Source organism: Pezoporus occidentalis, unplaced genomic scaffold (genome assembly GCF_034315485.1).
Source record: "Pezoporus occidentalis ecotype Australia unplaced genomic scaffold, CSIRO_AGI_Poc_V1 ctg172, whole genome shotgun sequence".
Taxonomy (NCBI): domain Eukaryota; kingdom Metazoa; phylum Chordata; class Aves; order Psittaciformes; family Psittacidae; genus Pezoporus; species Pezoporus occidentalis.
Window position 1 is genome coordinate 1,206,798 of NW_026913554.1, and position 21,350 is coordinate 1,228,147.

General features: G+C 44.6%; 1 protein-coding gene across 7 annotated transcripts; it reads right to left on the minus strand.

Annotated features, from left to right (window-relative positions):
- Positions 1-1,019: 1,019 nt before the first annotated feature.
- On the minus strand, positions 1,020-21,307 carry TCAF2 (TRPM8 channel associated factor 2). Of its 7 annotated transcripts, none has more exons than XM_062614109.1 (10): positions 20,851-21,307; positions 14,085-14,201; positions 12,644-13,273; positions 11,700-11,789; positions 10,155-11,125; positions 8,477-8,571; positions 7,252-7,465; positions 6,168-6,407; positions 4,004-4,341; positions 1,020-2,571 (listed from the first exon to the last, which is right to left on the minus strand). In XM_062614109.1, the coding sequence occupies exons 3-10, from the start codon at positions 13,258-13,260 to the stop codon at positions 2,326-2,328; spliced, it is 2,811 nt and encodes a 936-aa protein (XP_062470093.1). In that variant the 5' UTR covers positions 13,261-13,273; positions 14,085-14,201; positions 20,851-21,307; the 3' UTR covers positions 1,020-2,325. The 7 variants fall into 7 exon arrangements, with proteins under 7 accessions (XP_062470093.1, XP_062470092.1, XP_062470097.1 ...); XM_062614108.1 differs by having other exon boundaries at positions 12,644-13,277; XM_062614113.1 differs by lacking the exon at positions 14,085-14,201.
- Between the last annotated feature and the right edge of the window lie 43 nt (positions 21,308-21,350).

The window sequence follows — 21,350 nt, forward strand, 5'->3', positions numbered from 1 at the left end:
GACTCCACTGATGTAGGGGAGAACAGTGATGTACCCAGTTCCATTGAATTCAATACTCCAAGCAGCTCCCAAAGAAATCATCAAGATGGTCAGTGTACTGAGCCTCCTTAGGACCCGGAGGAAGACATAGGTCCAAAGACACAAGTAGGTGATGTACATGTTAACCACACAATGGAAGAGCCCCAATCTTATGTTCTATCAGCTTCTGACCTCCTGGGCTCTGACTCCACCATGATCTTTGAACCCAAATAATGGCCATGCTGAACAAAGACAAGGCTTCTGGTTTGCAAGTACTTGTGCTCTCAGCCAGTGACTTTTTCCCTTACCAGGGGTGTTCCAGAGTAATCAGTGGCCAGCTGTTTTTTCAGTTCCATCCAGGCACAGAGACTATCTATCTAAATTATTATCATGTAAGACTTAATCTAGTGTCACACAATAGGGCTGATTTTTACTGTAGAGGCAAATGCAGAAAGTAACAGTTGTTGATTCATCTATGTAGCCTAGGGTTTCAGTAATGTCCTCTGCTTTTAACCCTTTTTCATGTAGGTCCAAAAAGAGAAGGTAGACAAACACTGCATACGAGAAAGACAATATCAGATACTTAAGAATGCAACTCATTTGACGCTGAAAAGGAGTCTCATCTAAGCAGTGAATTTTTGGCTTACAGTTTCATGAAATCCCACAGGCACTAAGTAATGTGAACTATCAAGTTCACAAAGTACGTTGTATTGCCCAAGCTGTACTGTACTGTTTCTTTTTCAAAAAAAGAACAGGGATAATTTACCAGAATTATGTCTGTATATTTCGCAGAGTTCTATTTATTTTGGAGGGCACGGTGCTCAGGTGCTCACTGTTATAGAAGGCAACTTAATCTTAAAACAATGCTCTAGTTTGGTGTGATGATAAAGTAAAGCAGCTCCCTCAAAATAGCCCAAACATCTGCAGGTTTGTTGTGCAATTCATGAAAAAAAAAAAAAAGAAAAAACCTAAATCCTGTCATACTTAGGTAAGAGATCTGATAATATTTTGAGGATTTTGTTAATGGACATGAATTCCAACTTTCATTGGTAAACTCATTAGGGATGAAATCTGCTTCAGTAGATAGGGTCAGGTCTAAATCTTTGTACCATGTGCATTTTCATCTGAATCTCCAAATCAGGACCAAAACAGTACTAAAACATTGTCTAAGGTAAGATTAGCCTCTGTGTTTATTTTACTGGAAGAACAACATATACTAGAGAGGAATAAGAGTTGAACAAAATTTGAAAGACAAAGCAAAATATTAGGCCAGTGAATTAAAGGAAAATCAACCACATCTGGGCCAGAACAAAAATGAAAAGGTGCTGTAACAAATCCTTGGGTCATTTCTAGTTAGGCTTTTTATTTTTTTACTGTGAGACAATGAAGTTGGACCACATACACAACCTGAAAGTCCACGATTGTTTTATTTACTGCTGATACACAAGGAATGCGTTGGGACTGGTATGCTATTAGGCTAAGCATTAACATGTTTGCCAGTTCCTGTAACAGCCAAGTAATTGTGAAAAAAGTAGCAAAAGTTCTGTTGCTCCTTGGAAAAGGCTGGGCCTCTGTTTTGATGAACTGTTGTCTTCCTCCTCTCTGACTATAATCAAATTCCCTCTTTGGTTCCACTCTTCTGTCTTGCATGGCATGTATCTTGCTGTCAGGCTATGGCAACTTATGATTGACTTATGCACACAAAGCTGGATGTTGGGCCACAGTCATACAATGTAGGAAGAAATCCACAGCATTTCAGTGTATTGTATAAGCTGTATATAAGCATTATAAGGTCACTTTCATGATAGTAGGGGTGGAAGTTCTGCATACTTAGAGCAATTAAAAATTAGGGATTTTAGGGTAACCAAAACAACAGTGAAAATCTCATGTCACTGCGATTATAACTGAAGAATACAACATCGTGCAGGCTACTATTTACTTTAAAAATCCAGTGTTGTATTGGTATTGCCCTCGAGACTGCTCCAGTTACTGCTCCACCCAGAAAACTTCCATTTTGTAAGAGACAGGTTCTGCAGGAACTAAATATACTCAGAATTAGTCCTCCTGAGGTGAAAAACCCAGATCAAAGTTTGTTCATCATTTAACCCTTCAGAAAATGGCTTAGATCATTGCTGATCCACACATAAGATTCAGCTGAATTTCTGTTGCGGGTAACCTCGACTGACACAAGAAGCTAAAGCTAAGCACCCAGTGAGCTATCATGGATGCTGTCAAGAGCTATCAACATACAAGGATAAAAAGATAGGCCACACCTAGTATGAGAATCAAGATTTACATCTTTTCCCTTCATAGTCTATAGGATCTCATTGGGTCCTGTTCCCAACTGGGCAGATAGGACAGTTCCACAGACAGCTCCTTCTTGATAGGCCATCCCCAGGCTGTGAAAAATGGAGCCAAGTTCTTATTCACCTGCTGAGAAAACTTTTGTGCCCATAAATTCATCTTAGAAGGGTTGTCTTTTGGGACGGTGGACATTTTCTGGTAGTCAGAGAAGAGATGGATGAACGGGTCCCAGCCAAACCCTTCCTGCAACTGATGGAGAAGAATACATCGTAAAATTCTCATTTCCCTAGAAGTATACCTGTGTTGTAAGCAATAGAAAATCCCATAGGTTTCTGCAGCAGTTTTTAGAATAAATGTAGTGTTAGATGAACGCATCCAACTTTCAGGCTTCAGAGCATAATTCAGAGCATTAGATACAGAAAAATACACCTTCCCATTACAATGGCCTCCTAAAACAGAGTCAAAAGATGCACTGGGAGCAGCCAGAAATGCCACCAACCTATTATACAAGCTGCTGCTTTGAGCAGAGGAAAGCTTCTTCTGCAGTGAAAAAGCATCAAAGAAGACACCAACAGAAAACCTGGAAAGAAGGAGCGCAGGAGAACAAGGAGCAATGAGAAAACAGGAAGCAGAGATTGTGAGCAGGGCATGCTTTGGCTAGGAATAAGAACAAAAGGGATTCAGATGGAAAAACTGCTGTTGCTGTTACAACAACCTACATTGCTGCTCAAGATAAGCTTACTATGAAGAGCTGACTTGGAATAACAGCATGACAGGATGCAGAATGTCTACTCAATGTCCATAGCTCTTTACAAAGCCATGACTTACATCTCCCTTTCTGATATGAAACAGATTGACACTAAACTGCATTCCACAAATTCTCCATCATGCTGAAACAGCTAAGCAGTTCAGCACTTATACCTTAGGCAGAAAAGGTATAACAGGCAGGTTATCTACCTTTGATAATTTCCTATTAATATGAAAACTCCTAGTGCTGAGACTAGCTCTGGACTAGGCAGTTCCTATGAGGATTAAGGGAAAGAGGAAAGTGAAAAATCTCTCTTCTATGCTCCTCAAGATAATGCACTTTAATCTAGGACAGGCTTCTTGATTTAGAGTCTTGACCACAGTGAGGGATCTGATTACATGTGCAGGAGGATAAACAGAACCTGTTCCCTTGTTGCTTGATGGACTACACTGGCTCTACTCAGAGCATCGGCTGATATGAACACCGTGCTCTTTGCTATGTTTTGCAGAGCCTAGCCATGTAACTCACCAGGATGCTGCTAGAATCCTGGCTCTTCTACACACTTTACAATGTCAAGGGGCTTTTTATCAACTAGGTCAATGTCCTACAGGAAATCTGCAGCAGATTAAAGAGCTGTGCCCAAGTTTGCTCACACTTTTCCCATGCTGTGTAACAAGGAGCAGTTCCTGTTTCCACCCTAGGGAAAAAGATTTGTATGTTGCACTAAACCCTCTCCCTGAGCGGCTAAGCCCAAGTCTGGCAAAGGAGGGTTTTCAAGAGACATCAGCATTAGACACTGTTGTACACATCTCAGGTGCTTTCTAGACCCAGCATGAACCCAGACTGTAAGCAAACACAAGACATGACAGCTGCAGACATTCTTCTGACACAGGCTTCACTGACTGCTCTAATACACCTGCTTTTCCCAGTTACCTGCAGGTATGTCTCCAGAGCAGTCCACACGTTCCAGTCTTTCAACTGAGCACCTTTCTTCAGATACTCTCTTATCCTTTCCTCCCGACACTGTGACTTCAGAGCTTGATGGGCCTGATGCCTGGGAATCCTCAGCACCTTCTCATGAACATAGACAGACCAGAGGTTGCAGGTGGCCTCTGTGGTATGAGGAGGAAACTCCCATCCTTGCTGCTGTTGATTGTGTCCCAGCTCATGGACAGGACCCCAAAGACCAGTAGTTTGCATATGCTTCACGTCTAACATCTCCTTCACCGAATCTAGGTGCCCCATGATGGGGTATCCAGCATGCATCCAGCCTGCAGGAAAGACAGGTACCAACACACATCATAAGTGATCACCCCATTGCCTCTTAGACATAAATGACTGTATATTTTTCTTTCAATTCTCTAGTGCCTTTCCTTCATCTCACAAATCACACTGTATTACCATGAATGAAAACTTTCTTTCTTTGTGAGATATGGAAATACTAGATTTCACCCTAACAAATAATCAAATAAACAGTATAAAGGTAGTACTACTAGAAGGATCAGTTAAGCAGAGTTTTACACAAGCATATGCTCATGGCTGGACTGAAGTTGAGATTTCATGATGAAGGAAAAAGCCTGACTATTGCCCACAATACACCTGAACTCTCACAAACTGAGCACAGTTGATGTCAATCCAACCATGCAATAATGTGGTTCAGCACCCTGGCAGAGCTTGAGTCTTCCCGTGCAGAGTGTGTATACTGCATGTCTGTGCTCCAGTAATCAGCAGTATGGATGAGACACATGGAAGTCACAGTTTGTCATGCTCAAGGGCTGCAAAGCTGGTCATGCTTAAGCCTGTTTTTAACCTCAGAGACAGCTATTCTATAAACAACTTCCTAGCATCATGCTAGGCAAGAATCTTGCACTGCAAGGGATTTTATTTATGTCTCCTTGGTGTCTTCATTCCTAATTTGTCCTTATTTTTGAAGTTCCCAAAACTTTATACAAGAGCCACATACCTGAACTCAAACACCTATTGTAGCAGGGGATTAAGCACCCCTTTATGCTCACTACATAGGGAGCCTACACAACTTTCTTTGTCTACAACAGTCCGGTTGTAGAGAACTTGAAGCAAGTTTGAGAACATGAATGGCAAGGCCCTTCCTGCAGGAACCATTTAAGATCTTGAGTTCCCTCTTTTTTTCAGTAAGACGGATACATGTATTTAGCAGCCACGAGCACCCAAAAAGATCAGGTCCAAAAATGTGAGTGAAACCATTTATTCCACCCAAAACAGAAAGGAATTTTATGTCTGCAGATTATGATTTTTAAACTGGCATTTGCTCCCAAGTTGTGCAACAAATTCCTTCCATGTGGCTTAGCAAAGGGTTAGGACATTAGTGTTCATGCCTAGCCCTTGTCTCATTGTGGGATGATGAATTTACCCATCTATTTTGAAAAACAGCTGAACAAAACTTGCATTGCAAAGTTCCACATTTACCATATAATTTGACTATAGATCAAATCCACTCAGTTCAGAACTGGGGAGTTCAGGAGGGGATGGAGCAACAGCTGCAAAACTACAGAGTCATGAGCTTTGACAGTGATACTGGTTCTATTCTCCACTGCCATCACCTTAGGCACGCATCTTTTCTGGCTAAGCTTTGCCCACAGTAACCACCAATACTTGTGGAGCAGGTAGGCACACACAGGTTCAAGAGTTGGCACTGAATGTGTGAGAACAGTCCTGTGGCTGAGGCAGGGCAAAACCAGAAATCAGACAGCTGTCTCCCAGTTGTACTGACTCTACAGTGCACTCAGGAGGGAGAATGAATGAGAACTACACGCAAGTCAAAGCCACTGTAGTCAGCAGCTCTGCCTCTTAACACAAGCAGGCAGAAGAAGAGCTGAGTGAGACAACACTCAGAGAGAGTGGGAGGCACCTGAAAGGGTCGACACATTTTTCAAACCCTGCCTTACCATGTTTTCATCCTGATGAAATAGCTCACAAATTATGCATGGGTCACCGTCATTTAACACCTTACATATATTCCCAGTCTGTGCTTTGCAAAACAACCTCGAAGGAACAGACACTAGTGCTAGAGGCCACTTGTCTCTTAGCCCTTGAGAAGGCCACATGGCAATACACCTACCACATGAGATCTGGACATCTGTTACAATCCTTTCTGGCCTTGGGAATTTTGTTGGTATGGCTGCCAATTTGCTTATTGCCACCATGATCTCGGTCCACAGGGTCAGCAGCGGCTGTGGGTTCTCCATGTGCCGGATGCTGTCAGATGGCACTGTCAGGATGAGATTCTCAACAGCCAGTTCTGCCCAGGGAGCAGGGTAGTGCCGGATACAGGCTTTCCACTCTCTTTCACAGGTCTCCCCTACATGAATAACACAGAAAAGCGGTTTAGCACAGCTCTGACTGTTGAACATGCTCCCAGACGTTAAGCTGGAGAAAGAGACCACGGTCACGAAATTCTCTGGGAAAACAGTATGTGGTAGTTGCATGACTGGGGGTGGTGGCTTTTAGCTAGTTAATCCTTATGCTGTGCTTGAGAAGTCTCCTCAGGCTCTTTAATGGATGGGAAACAGAGAGAAAAAGACTGGCATATAACAGAGTAGTAGCATAGCTAGAACAGATCCGTGTTTTCTATCTGAGAACAAGAAGTATCAGGCTTCTCCAGTGTCCCTTGATGACCTCATTTCTTCTTCTTCATCAGAGATTTGCTGTTTCATATAACAACCCTGGTTTTCTTTAGTTGACAGAAGAGCAAGAAGAAACAGTGTAACGGAAGAGACACTGAGAGCAACATAGGAAATTCAGCTGAGATTTACTGTAGAGACTAGAAATGGCCATATGGAGGCACAGTAAAGCAGGCAGAAGGCAAAGCAAGCTTTATTGAGACAGAGGGTCAGCCTGTCTCCTTCCAGCACAATGGTTTCCACCGGAAATGACAACTCCAACATCCAAGAAATGTTGGTTTGGACAAACCCTGCCCATTTTGTGACAGCTCCTTCACCCATCTCCTGCCATGTAACAGGCACAGTGTGACTAAGTCCTGGAATCCCAGAGGACAACGAAGCAAGGAAACTAAATATGGATATTCCTAACCCCAGGCATTTCTAAGATATTCCTAAGCACAGAATCATCCTTTCTTTCAGGCACAGGACAGCAGCATCCTTGAACAGTGCTAAGGAGAAAGGCACCAAGGTAAACAAACCTACCAAGCTTGAAGAAAGGAGCTCTGACTGCCCCTTCCACCGTGATGGGCACTTTTCCCAGGTTGCTCTTTGCTGGTACTACGATGTAAATGAGGCCACCCCAGAGGCAGGAAACAGTCTGTTTCTGGCTGGCAATATCACATGTGCGTATTACCACTGGGGCCCGTTTCAGCTCTGTGGCGTGAGAGAGGTCATCTGTGTGACACCCAATCTGAACCTGGCAAACAGGAGGGTAGAAACAGCTGGTCAAAGGGCTCCAAGTGTGACTTGGCAGACTGACCACAAGACCTTGAGTCATCTGCTGCAGCACTGTCCCTGCAGGGCACACACACAGGAGGCCTTCCAGCCTAGTGCAAGTTTTCAGCCTGTGGTGACAAGAAGCAGCAAAGAGAGTGAAAAAAACACTGGTGAAGTTTAGTGCTATCCCTATCTCAGGCGGTCTTACAGCTATACTCTCATTATTACTGGTTCAACTACATCCTTCACCAGCAGTTCAGGGTACTGCAGTGACATCTGTCGTTGCATTGTACTTGCATTGCTAATTCCTTCACCCTTCACCAGCACCAAACTCACATCCTGTGAGTTGGAGAGATGTGATCACTATTGGCTTCTTTTATTCTGCCTCATCCTTGCTTCTCATACAGTAAACCAGACAGCATGTGGCTGTAGAGAAACAGAAATTGGAGAGAAACAACTGAGTTTATTTTCCATGTCAGCTGCAGGGAGGACACTGCAAAAAAAAATCCAAGCACGTAAGCATTTATCTGCTTGTTCTTTGCAGAGAACAAGATCCCAAGTAACCAGTTTATACCTGATCCGGGTACATCTACACAGCAATAGTGACAGCACTGTGCAAGCACCTTATGAGAGATCTGGAAAGACAGAACTAAATTTGATGCATAGAAGGACTCTATGTATCTCAGCCCTGAAAATCACCTTGATCAGTTCTCTTTGCACAGTAACAGCAAAAAACTCCAATACAGCTGCCTTCAGGCAGCAGCCACACTCACTTACCCTGCCAGCACACAGAAATAAGAGGAATCCAACAGGAAAGTGGGAAACAAGGTGAAAAATTAGCCAATTAATAAAAAGTGCCACAGAGTGGCAGCAGTAGGACATAACTGAAAAGGCAGCAAAACCAGTGATAAAACCCTTCTTGGTGCTATTTTTGAGTGCTCACCTGACAAATACATGGGTATAAACAGAAGCCAAATTAGGGACAGCTTACCTTTAGACCAGCACCCACCACCTGGCAAGGGAATGATATAACTGCTGTGTGTCCTTCAGGGGCATAGAGTCCTGTACTCCTCCAGGCTGTCTTACCTAAAATATAAGAGAACATAGTCTTAAACAGCCAAGCACTTCTTCGTCCTGATGTTACAGATTCTGGAGATTTCAAGCTGCAGTAGAAGACTCTTCATTCGTTTTATTTTCCCTTGCTCTACACTCACAGAACTGTCTCATGTTTTACTCAGCCTGTCAGAAATACAGTTTTAATGCAATAGGGTACCAGTGTGAACAAGATCATCACACCACTAGCAAGCAGGCCCACCCAAACTTAAACCTCTGTAAATGCCAAGCTTAAGTGTGTTTACTAGTATCTTTTAAAAATAATAATCATCATAAACAAAAAAAAAAATAAGAAACCAAAAACCCTACACCCCTCCACTCCCACCCTCTTACCCTAAAGCCCTCAAAAAAGCTGCATATTGTGGTGCTATTAAACATGTCTGAAGTTGTAATGGTCATAAAACATTTCCTAAATAACAGACCAACAGTGACATTGCATTTTTCCTTACTGACTGGCCCAGCACCAGGAATTTCCGTTTCTAGCTGCCTGAAGTTATGAGAAAGCCTAAAATGCTTTGCTATGCTAGGTGTAACTGTAAGATGAGTATCCCACCACAACACTACAATTTATAGTGCTTTTAGACAGTCTTCCCACGGAAATGCAAGTCTCTTCTGCCTAAGTCTCTGTAAACATCTGTAATACACAGAACAAAACGGATTCATCTCTATTGTACTGATCAGGCAAAATCCACTCCCTAATTCTGACATAAAGTTTACTCAAGCATATTTCAACACAAACAGCAGAAGTCCTAAAAAAGAGCTGAACTGCCATAAAGCACCCAAATGACAGCCTTTCCTGCCCTCTAAGAAGGCAGGACGGTTTTGTCAAGCAAAACCTAATCCAAGGAAAAGTGCGAATTAGACCATATCACAATGTTTCACCAATTTTTCTCAGTTTTCCTGAATTTGCACCAAAGGCAGTTTTGAAACGGTGTCCAGGGTTTCCTAGCATTTCTTTCGTTTACGCAAAATGACACAAATTCTGAGCATTTCTGGTCAAAAATACTGTGCTCAATTCAATATATTCAGCCTCATTTTCACCCCAAAACCAGACCTTCACTCCATCAACTGTGCTAACACAAGCTGTGAGACTGTGCTATAACTGGCCGAAATTATCAAGACAAAACCCAACCCTGTTGTTCCTAACTCCTACCTCTTCATAGGATGGCCTCATGGACAGTTGTACCAGCACAATTATGGCAACAACAACCTGCAACATAGAGACTAGGGTTTCTCAAGGAAGCTTTCTCGCCAAAGCTACTGTGCTGTCCAAGTACCCTGAGGCACCTCTGATAGGCGGTTCTTCTGCCGCAAGTGACAGTGCACCAACACTGAGGAAACAGGGCATTCATGGGGTGTTTCAGAGTGCTGAAATCAGGGCTGGTCACATAAGGAGCCTGTATGCCACTACACAGAGGACAGCCTCCTCACAGTGAAGCCTACAGTGAAACCGCTGTGCTCATGTTCAGATGCATGCAGACACATGGACGCTGAGGACAGACACCCCACCAATCCCCACAACAGGATGCCAGAAAGAAGTGAGATATACTCCTCACCTGGGTTTGTGCCATCAATTTCCACAGTGATGGGAAGGGCACAGACCCCAGCAGCAGATTTCTGCACTAGGGCTGCACTGTCTGTCATGGTTAAGGACAGCTCAGTTGCCATGCACAGAAGGACTGCCTCTTTGGAGTTGCTCTTGACAGGGCACTGCTTGCTGACTTGCGGGATCCCGCTTCTCCGAAGCACTTTGGTCAGGATGCGGTGGAGCGAAGCATATGCAGGGCAGTCATGGACTGGGATGTGTAGAAAGGCAGCACAGTCTTGTGCTAGCCTTTGCAGCCAGTCCTTCATGGGGGCCTGGACCTCCTCATGCTTGTCTACATGCCTGCTGAAAAGAGCGAGTGCCTTGCGGAAGTGGTAGTGCTCCCCAGGCCCCACAGGCAGGTACTTAGCTGCCTTGGTGCTCTGCCCCAGGATGCTCAGCCCGAAGCGATTCAGGATTTTGTTGCCGGGATATTGTGCCACAGCAGCTTTGCCGCAGTTCTGGGAAGCCCAGTACCAAGCCTGGCCCCCGATCAGTAGGCCACCTCCCTCTGCCACAAAAGCGTGAACCCTCTCCGCCTCTCTGATGCCATGAGAAGAGCAGCAGTATACACTCATGTCGCCTGTCAGCTGTGACACCTGCGACTTCACCTCTCCCTGAGAGAGGAGGCTACACAGTTTCTTCAGGCTGGCATCCACACCCACCAGCCCCTTTCTCCCAGCATCCAGCCAGCAGATAGCATTGAGCAGGAATGTGGACAGCTTTGGGGAGAACAGCTGGCTCTCATGGCTTGCCACCACAACACGGCCTCGGCCATAGCGTCCCGCAGCTAAGAGGCAGCGGTGTGAGCTGTCCAGGCAGAGAGGGAAGCAGAGTTCGCCGTGTACCAGTAAGGTGGAGGGTATGCCCCCAGTCACCAAATCCAACTCCAACACACCATTCAGGAGAAAATCAGCATCACGTCTGAGGTTGGCCTGGTGCCTGCAGAACCAAGGGAGGTCCAGATTAGCCACAGCCTCAGAATCTTTTGCACAAAAGGCCACCTTGCACAGCTCACCCTCTTCTTCTTACTTATCCTAGTACCTCATGTTATCAGTTCTTTCATAAAAAATAAAATATTCACCAGTACCTAATTTTTCCCTTTTTAAAGCCTCAGTTTTTACAGCCAAGCAAATCTGTAAGGATCTCAGGACACATTTAAAAGAACAGAGAGAAAGAAGAGGTCAAAACAAAGTTTCGAGACCTATGAAGAGCTACTTGACAATCTAAATACATTGCAGAAACTAAAAAATCAGAAGACCTTCTGTATTGTTTAAAATGCAAATGATGTGGGAACTGGCACATCATTTATCTCATCATTCTGTTATCTCCTAAACAGAAACCTTCTCCATTTACCCTACCCTAGTCATTATGAACTAGGCAAGCCCAAAAGATTTCTGTGCGTCTTCTCCCATCCTCTGACACTGTTGAGTTAGGCCAGATGGGCAAGATGGACAGGCAGACACACAGCTAGAGAAATAGCAAGTGACTAGAAGATGAATCACATAATCCTCACATTACTGCTAGTTGGCCTCCACAATATAAAGAGATTATACTGTGTAAGGCCCTCTTATCTCTGCTATTTCCAAATGACTCCTGTATGTTACTGTGGAGAAAGACATGTTAATTACTTTCATTTACTTTGCTTACACTTTCTCCTGGTTCTGCCAAACGTGGCTTTTCCCCAAAACCTGGAAAAAATCTGTTGTTATGTGGCCACTACAGCCAACTCAGTAAGAATAAACAAAGCTACCCTTCTGCATGCCCATAGGACAGGAATTAAATCTGCAGCTTTCCGTCGGTTATTACTTCACTGAGACTCTTTGTCAACACAGTATGTACCCAGGCATATGGCACAGCACCTGCCTCAGACAAACTGGGAGCATGGAGATTTCCTGCCCACAGCCTGGGTCAGGAGCGGAGAAGAGATGTGGCACCCAGCCCACCTCCTCAGCTATTTGCCAGCTCCAAGGTTTCACTTGCAGAAGGTGAATTTCTGTAAATAACAGGCTAAACAGGTTTAGCAGCTGCCAGCCACACCCTGGCCCAGAGGGCTAGCCTGGTGCTCCATCTCCAACATGGTTTTGAACTGTGGGAAACTTGCCCTGAACCTGTACACACGTGCTGGGAGAGGGAGAGGTACCTCCTCCTGTCTCCATGTTCTGTGTTGCACTCAGACACACTCCGTCAGGCAGTTTGCTCTAAAAGATGGCTCTCCTCTTCTCCTTCCCCTTCCAATGAATTCCCCAGGCCTGGCCCAGCTGTTCTGGAAGCAAAGACACCTCACTTTCTGATTGCAGCCAGTGGAGAGATCCCCCTTCAATTAGAAAAAGACAGTTGTATCCCATCCTGGCTATTCAAGAACCATCATCCTCATTTCTCACCTCAAGAACCTTCTATGAACACCTCACCTGCATAACCTAATCAGTTGTTTAGATGGAGAGCAATTCAGATACTTACGGGACAACTAACGGGATCTTGGGAATTTTCTTGGCAACTTTGAAGATGCCTTTCTCCACAGCATTTCCTGTGAAGTACACACCAGCCACACTGGTCACCTGGTTCCCAGGGAACTCAAACAGCACCTTCTCCTTGCCATGTTGACTAGCCCAGTACCAGGCTTGGCCACCAACAAGCAGCCCTCCGCCTCCCTTTAGAAAGCCAATCAGGTCTTTTGCCTGCGTGCAGTCATAGGCCTCCATACAGTACACCCCCAGGGAGGGACTAAGCTCTGCCCCAACGTGTACTTTGGTGCCAGCCCCGAGTAGCAGCTGGGAGAGGGAATCCAAACGAGGATGGACCCCAACCAGGGCCTCGGGGGAAGGCTTGAGCCACTCCACAGCATTTGTGAGGAACTGGAAAAACTTGGAGTCCTTCAAGATTCCTTCATGGGAAACAACCACCATCCGGCCCTTCCCATACAGTGAAATGGCAATCAGAACCTGCTTCTTAGAGCTCAAAAGCACAGGATAGGCATCCTCTCCAACAAGCAGCAATTCACAAGGAACAAAACCACCAGTGAAGTCCCATGGCCCGACACCATTTACTAACATCTCATAGGTGGCAGAGGGCTTCATCTTCAGGTCACACCTATCTGGTGGAGAGAAGACAAGCATTCAGTACAGTATGGCTCAGCAATCACAAACAGCTGTAGCAACCCTATAGAGCCATTTTTTTGTTGTCTAGTAGGAACTCCAAACACATGGCAATCATTTACTGGAACTGGCTTCGTAGGCACAACTTTTCTAGAGATCTGAATGCTTTTTGTTTGCTTGTTTGACTTTGTTATCTAACTCTTTACAATTTAAACAGGAGTGACAACTATATCAAGATGATGGAGGAAAAGAAAGTGATTGTTTCAATAAATTCTGCTATGCATCATGGAGGGGAACAGAGAAATGAAAATACTCACTTTCCCACTAATGATTTATACAGAGCGGGAGAGTGCCAGAGGCTCCAGGAAGTCTACAAGGAACTTGCCTGATAGAGGTGGTTTACATGGAAATAGCCAGGAAAAGACCTTATCAACACAATACATGGCATAATTTAAACATGCAGTTCACATTTTAATTCCTAATTGGATACATACTGAGCTGCACACAGTTGCTGCAAGATGGTATTCCAAAACTGTACCTCTGATTAGGCACTATAAGCTCTTGATTAGTATTAGGAGGTGCTGTGAGTGGGAGGAGAGGCAGCAGAAATTATGGAGACAACCAACTCCCCTGGAATAACTGTAAATTTAAGTCACAGTACCTAGAAGAGCAGGTTTGAGCATAGGAGATTCATGCCCTCGTTCCCTGATCCAAAATGCCCCATGATCTCAAGGAAACAATTTCCCTCTTCTGTAGCTTTGTTTCACCTGTTTTCCTATCTACAAAGTAAGGAGAGTGGTACTGACCTCGACTGCCAAGCCCTTTGAGGTCTGTGGGTCAAGTGCTCTATTCAGGCTTCCTCAGTTTGAAAGTTTAACTCGGGTCTTCACCAGTTATCTTCTGCTGAGCCTGGGCGGCTGTGACTGTGAAAACAGGAGGGTTTTGAGGCAGAGTACGGCCCAGTCACACCCAGTTCCTGCCACTCAGGATTCACAAGGCTGACTTGGAGCACAATGCCTGTGGCAAGGGAGGGAGCTGTTCCGGGGCCAGCCCGGCCGTTTCCCTGGCAGCACCATGCCAGCACTGGAGCTGCATTCTCTGATCTTCACATGCATTTCAGATCTGGCTACCCTGAAAGCAAATTTTTGGCATGCAAACACAGGGAAATAGAAAAATCCTTGGAGAAGCAGCATCCTTGATTTGGATTTGTCACAAGCCACAGGGTGCTTGGAAGCAGCAACCTGATCAAGAACGACAGTACAATTCCCATTGCTTATCCTCCAGACATGCCTGCAAGCTCAGTTTTTTTTTTCACCCAGACTCTCGTGGGACTCCACTGTTGTTTTACATAGGAATTATGAGTCAACGCTGCTGATTAGCTGATTAGCATATGATAAAAATTGCACTGCCCAGTAATTTAGTGCTGGTTTGCTAGCTTAGTCTGAATTCCAGCTTTGTTTCCCCAGGTTTGAATAAGCCCTACATTTAAAGGCAAACACGAGGTCTAAGTGGTTTAGGTTGTTTTACCAGGAATCATGCAACAGAGTAGTGACACAGCTTGGGAAAATACTAACGTTTTTTTCTGGTGGCTTCTGTGGATTTGATACTAACATACTGATACACTGACCCTACTGTAGAGGAGAGGAAAATCAGGTGGGTAGTTTCAGCAATTCATATTCCACAGAGGACTACCCTACAGGACTAGGTTTGTAGTAAAAAACAATCTTTACTTACTAGCTCACACCCTCCTTATTACAGGATTTGAAAGCTAACATCCTAAACTCCACGCAAATAAAACGATGGGTGCTCCCTGGCATTTTTCCAGAACAAAGTGTGGTTGTCTTGGCAAGGATTTGAATTCTCTCTTAACCTGAATGCAATTATCACCATGTAACAGAATTCCCAATTTCTGTGTAATCACAGTTTCGCTGTTTCCATTGTATTAACTATTTTAGTGTGGAGAGAAGGAAGGAAAGAGTACTCATTAGACCCCGAGCAGACACAACTACAGGTGAACTCCTCTTTCTACAGAGAAGGAAGAAGACCCAGCAGGCACAGATAACACTCGTGTTGAACAAGAATTGTAGGATGCTGCAGAAGACTGAGCTGTATGTCATGTTACATAGGAGGGAAACAACTATTAGATCTCTGTGCAACACAGAGGGAAGAGAAAGATCTTGGTTCCTAGCTGCCTCCCTTCCTAACATGGAAGTGGAAGCTCCCCATGACAGCGTCTTGAATGAGTTAAAGATTCAATTCCTTGTCTTCTCTCCTGCCCCTGCCACCTCTCACATCCAGACAGATACCATATCCACTTCCCGCAGATCTGAGAATATTGAGAGTAAGTATTGGAGCATACATTTATAAATCCTACCAGATGACTAATTCTCTCCTAGTCTTTCTTCTGTCTCTGAAAATGGGACAAAATTATGAGGGGACGTACTTGGGCTTCATTAAATGCAGAATTCAGAATGCATCATCTGCTGCCCAAGAAGCCATCATACCCAGGCAAAAGGGATGTGGTACACAGGAAGGGGTACCCCTTGGTACACTCAGGAAGGATATCTCTGGGGGAGACATAAGCTGGGGGGGCTCTAAGGGTGCATAAGGGAAACAGACAATGTCAGGTGCTCGGTCACTTTGGGGTGAGTCTTTGAGGTCCTTGTAAAGCCTGTGAGGATCTTCATGAGTAAAAAGTATGGGACTATGTGATATCTGAGGGAAAAGACAAAAGGCACAGGACAGCCACCAGGTGGATCAATCGTAAAATATCTCAAGTTTGAAGGAAAACACATGGATCATCAAGTTCAACTCCATGCTCCTCACAGGATTACCTAAAATTAAACAATATTACTAAGAGTGTCATCTAGATGCTCCTTGAACTCTGACAGGCTTGGTGCCATGACCACTTCCCTGGGGAGCCTGTTCCAGTGACTGACCACCCTCTCAGTGAAGAACCTTCTCCTAATGTCCAAGCTGAACTGCCCCTGACACTACTGGAAAAGTGCAGTGGAGAAGTGTGAGGCAGCCAAGCCAGAAAGCTCACATGGGAAAGATAAATTTAGAAAAAAATACACCAAAAAAAGCATTTCTAACGTTATATAACAAAGGTCAAAGCTAAATACAGTAAAGGGAAATAGAGCCAAAGAAGAAGTAAACTAGGTTGTAAATTAATGACAACTCTAAAATTGGGTCAAGAAAGCAATTACCAAAGGAATTTCCTATTTTTTTTAACCACCACAGCATTTAGTTATTAGAAAAAAAGAAGTACCTTTTTATTAAAAATGCAAGAGAATTGGTCAGCTGATTTCTAAGCCTAGTAAAATGCTGCTGTGCCATGTATGGACAGATGTCTATACAAAATCCTGCTGTTTAGTATTTTTAATAATCTACATCTGTGATCTAAATGGGACAGCACATATCACATAAATGAGATTACCAAATAACAGTAAGCAGTAGAAGCACAGAACAGATCAGAACCTTAGTAGAAAATAATAAAAAAAAACAAACAACAAACCAAACAAGAAGTTGCCTAAATGCAAGTTCTGTGGCCTGTAGTTTTAGAAAAGTGTTGACATCTATTGGTGAACAAGAAGCAGAGCAGCAGCTCAGAAACCTCCCGGAACTGCAGACACAGAGCCCTTTTCCAACCCCATTCTGCCATGTAACAGCTCAGATCATTTCCCTCTAAAGGTTGCTGGGTTTTAAAGCAGGGGATGAGTGTAGCACCATTATTTTCATTGGAAAAGGAACCCAGAAGAGATCTAACACTCTTTGCACGTGGGCCATGACAGTCTACTATAGTCTGCAGTGATGTGGTAAAATATAAGGAAAATCATAGAATCATAGAATAGTTAGGGCTGGAAAGGACCTTAAGATCATCTAGTTTCAACCTCCCTGCCATGGGCGGGGGACACAGCTTTACCCCTTCTAAACTAAAAAGACAACACAGGATTTTGTTTTGCTATATACTGCTGGGGAGAAAGGGAAAGCAGGGATTCTGGGACAGCCCACTGAAGCTGAGAATGAACAGGCAGGGTATAACTCAGGCAGTGGGCAACAATTACATCCTTATTGGCTTGTCACAGACATGTCACACAAACTAATAGCATAGGATTAGACTGATGAAGGCTTGTACCCTACTGCGAACTTCAAGGGAAGCACTGCTTACTGCAACAAAATAATGTGGAATTCACACAAACTTAACATTGCTCCCTCTGTCCAACCTGGCTTTGAGCATGTCCTCACCAGACTCGAGCCACACTGTGTCAAACTGTGTCTTCCCTGGCAGCTGGCATCAGGGGTGCTCCTGCTCATGGCTGTGCTGTTGGTCCATCTGCCAGTGGGCAGCTAGTCTGAGTCGGCAGAGTGTAATGGCTTCTGTCTATATTCCTTTCTTATGCCCCATGCTCATCCCTTTCAAGCCAATCAAGCATGAGCCCAGTGCTCATGATGAGTTGGGCTCAGTTTGTGTTCCAATCACAAATTAATATTCAGGGTTGTTCCCTTTTTGGTTATTCTGTGACTTGTTATCTCATATTGTTATCTTTGAGCTTGCACAGACTTGTATTCCTCTTATTGACCTTTGTGGGAGTCTGTGGTGCCAGCTTGATCCACACAACTAGGCAAGTGAAACTCCAAGCCACAGCCTGTCATGACAGGGCTTTGGTCAACCTACACAGCCCAGTGATTTGAGCTATGACATATCTGAAAAGTTGACCCTTTGACAGCTGACCCCAAAGGTCTTTCCTTCTTGATGGGCTAGGCCACCTTGAGTTCTGCTCCTGCCTGTGTAGGACCTGTCAACAAAGCTACAGCTGAGCTGCGTTGCCCTACATCATCTTTCTGTGTTTTATGTTCAAACCTTGCTATCTCCAGCAACTTTATTTAAACCTGTTCATAAATACAGCATGTTGCCGACCAGTTTTGGATAGCCTTCGTGTCCTAGAAAGATGTTGAAGACTCTTGATGCAATTCCTTTGGTTTTCAGGACATTTAACACCCAAGCTATTCTCTGATTTTTTAGGCAATCACCTCACTTGTCCTTTTGCTCTGCCTGAAAGCTATTGCCAAAATTCTCATTTTCACCTCTCCTGCGTGTACCCATTGAGTTCTGAAATCTTTCCTTTATATTCTTACCACCTTGCTTAGCTACTGTCTTTAGCTGTCTCTACTATATATCTCCTGAAAATAGACCTGACATGATATTAAGGCTCCTTTCCAATGCCACGATACTATAAACATGCCTTTTAAGGCTTTAAAGAAGCCTTAGAAAACAGGGCAGACTCTTCTAACCTATCTTCTACCCATACATACCCCTGTGAAAGTATTACAGCATTGACATCATCTATAAAATCCACAGCCTTTTTTCTGCTATCTCTGTCCCCTTCTCCACAAAGCCCTCCACATACAGCCCACTTTCAACTTTTGTCTGTTGCACCCTAAGGGAGGCCCTTAAGCAGTATCTAAGCAGTCCTTGAAAAGTTACTAAGGGACTTAACCTGCAGTACTGGATTCAAATTACTTATCTAAGAGTTTGCATTACTGTGCTAAAAACAGGCGAATGGCTGAAAATATGAGATATATAAAACCTGTAAGAGATCTTCACTAAAAGCTCTTTCCTTTTTCACTATTTATCACTTTCCTGAATTTGGTTCTAGCACGTTTGCCAGTTGTAGCCGATTTAGAGACATTTCTACAAACTGCAATTTTTAAATGCTGGATTATTAAGTATTTAACTGAAAAAGTACTAGTCTGAAACAGAAACTTCATTGCCAACCATAAAGCAGATGACCAGAAAAATCTTACTGAAACCAAAACATAGTTTAGTTTGCATGGAGACCTCAGAGCATCATTCCAGTACCTGAGGATGCTGGAGAAGGACTCTTCCCCAGGGACTGTAGTGATAGGACAAGTGGTGACAGGTTTAAACAGGGAAGTCCAGGTTAGATAATAAGGAAGAAGTTCTTCACTGTGAGGGTGGTGAGGCACTAGAATGGGTTGCCCAAAGAACTGGTGAATGTTCCATCCCTGGCGGTGTTCAAGGCCAGGTTGGACAGAGCCTTCAGTGACATGGTTTAGTGCGAGGTGTCCCTGCCCATGGCAGGGGAGGTGGAACTAGATGATCTTAATGTCCTTTCCAACCCAAACCATTCTATGATTCTATGATATAGTTGGCTTATTAGAGAATCTAGGTGAAAAGAGAGGTCAGATTTGACATATTGGGAGTGCAGAGAACTTGTGTGTTAGTGCTGACTGGAGAATGTAAATTCAGTACCATACAGATTCATTAGTCAGGGGACAGATAAAGAAGTATCTCATGTTTTTGCTATGCCTTCCCTAACAAGACTTGCTGGAGCAGAGCCAGCTTAGGTGCTTTTGTGTTTCTCAGTATATTAGGGTCTATGCACAGAACCAGCTCTATACCACCTACAGATTTAACCTGTAACCAGGTAAATCATCCATGTTAAATTGCAAATTGACAGCAGTAGAAGCTTCTACACTAAATGCACCCAGAAACCACAACTGTTTTTTTGCCTCTCCACCTTCCCCAACTTACTCAGTTTGAAAGTGCACTAAAGTGTATGTTTGCTTGGGGTTGAAAAGTGTGCTCATTTTCAGGGGAAACCTGCAGATTTCGCAGTTTACACCCACTTGCTAAAGTAACTACAGATTCCTTATTCAGGCTCTTCTGCTACTACTTTCCTTTGGCATCAGCAGAACCCGCCTGAGACTGCTGTAGTCATTGTGCACCGAGCACAGATGCAGCTTTATAATGGCACAGAAGAACTCCAGGTTGCATGCAGAGTCAGGACAGATGTAACACACACGCTCACAGAGCTATCTCACATACTGCCGCCAAGCTTTCTGCAGCCTTTCCACGGACCCCTTCTGAACTTAGAGGTCTGCATTGCCTTAAGACAGCAGAAACGCAACTCTGGAACACTACCCACAAGCCTGTGAGCCTCTTCCCTTTTGCCTACAGTGACCGGCTTTGTAACCGAAGGCTCAATCACACCGAAGTCGCAGAAGCAGCAGGCGCATCAGCAGCCATCTGTTCTGTCCTCTGCCAGCGGCAGGGGGGTGTGCGGTACATCCGCTGTTCCGCAGCGCCAGCTTTTGTGGTTTTAGACCCGACGATGCGGTGAGCGACTGCGGCAGGCAAAGGGACCGCTGTAAGCCTGCCTGCTCAGGATCTGTCGAGAAAACGGATGAAAGAGACGTTCAAGAAGGGCCGGAAAGGCGCCGCCTGATGCGGGGAGCCAGTGTTAATGGATTGCAGTGGGAGATGGAACGCCTGTAATACTTTTTACTTTAATTATTTGTTATGTCCGAAATAATGGGCAAGGTCCTGGTCTGATTCTGCATCACTTGAAGTTGGAAACTACTTGGCCCAAAGTAGCTTACAACCTGTGAGATTTGTACAGATGCTGAGTAACCCCAGACAGAATTTGGCCTGCTAATTCCTCTATGCTTGCACTAATGCTCCTCACATTTAGAAGTAGCATCTCTCTACTGATGGATTCCCAAATCCTGCAGCTGCAGGTCAAGGCACGAAAGGGTGTTACTTACCCTGGTGGAGCTCACGCTCCGTGCCCTGAGCATGTCTTCACTTTTCCTGGTCCGGGGTAACCAACCGTTTTTAAACACACGGTTTCTAGCAGGATTCCCCAGCCCTGCAAGCCAGGGGATGCCCGAGCTTCCCAGACTTCATGACACGTTGCTTCCATGCCTGTTTCTGCGTCTGTTCAACGTAATCACCCACAAGCGCGCGGTGGATGAAAAAACGAGCCCATGCATCAGCAAAAGACTGCTAACACTGAGGAAGGCTGCTCTGAGTTAAGCGCAGCCAGCGCTGTGAAAGCGCGCCCGCCCTCTCTTCTCTAGTGAATAAAATGCCCCTTACTCGCCTTTTCCCCCTTTCACAGACACCGCGGCGATGGCGTATCTGTCCCCAAGGGCAACATACACTTCCTGCCCGCCCCCTGGCACTGCCGGGCGCTTTGTGGCAGCCCAGCTGCCTCTCTAGAAACTTCTCGGTCCGTCCCTCCTCCTCCCCTCCCCTTCCTCCT

Excerpts from the sequence above, each read along its gene's own strand:
- TCAF2 (XM_062614113.1), bottom strand. The coding sequence starts at position 13,260 with ATGAAGCCCTCTGCCACCTATGAGATGTTAGTAAATGGTGTCGGGCCA. Across the intron at positions 8,572-10,154 it reads AATTGATGGCACAAACCCAG|GTAAGACAGCCTGGAGGAGT; the intron begins GTGAGGAGTATA and ends CTTATATTTTAG. Across the intron at positions 6,408-7,251 it reads AGCTCCTTTCTTCAAGCTTG|GGGAGACCTGTGAAAGAGAG; the intron begins GTAGGTTTGTTT and ends TTATTCATGTAG.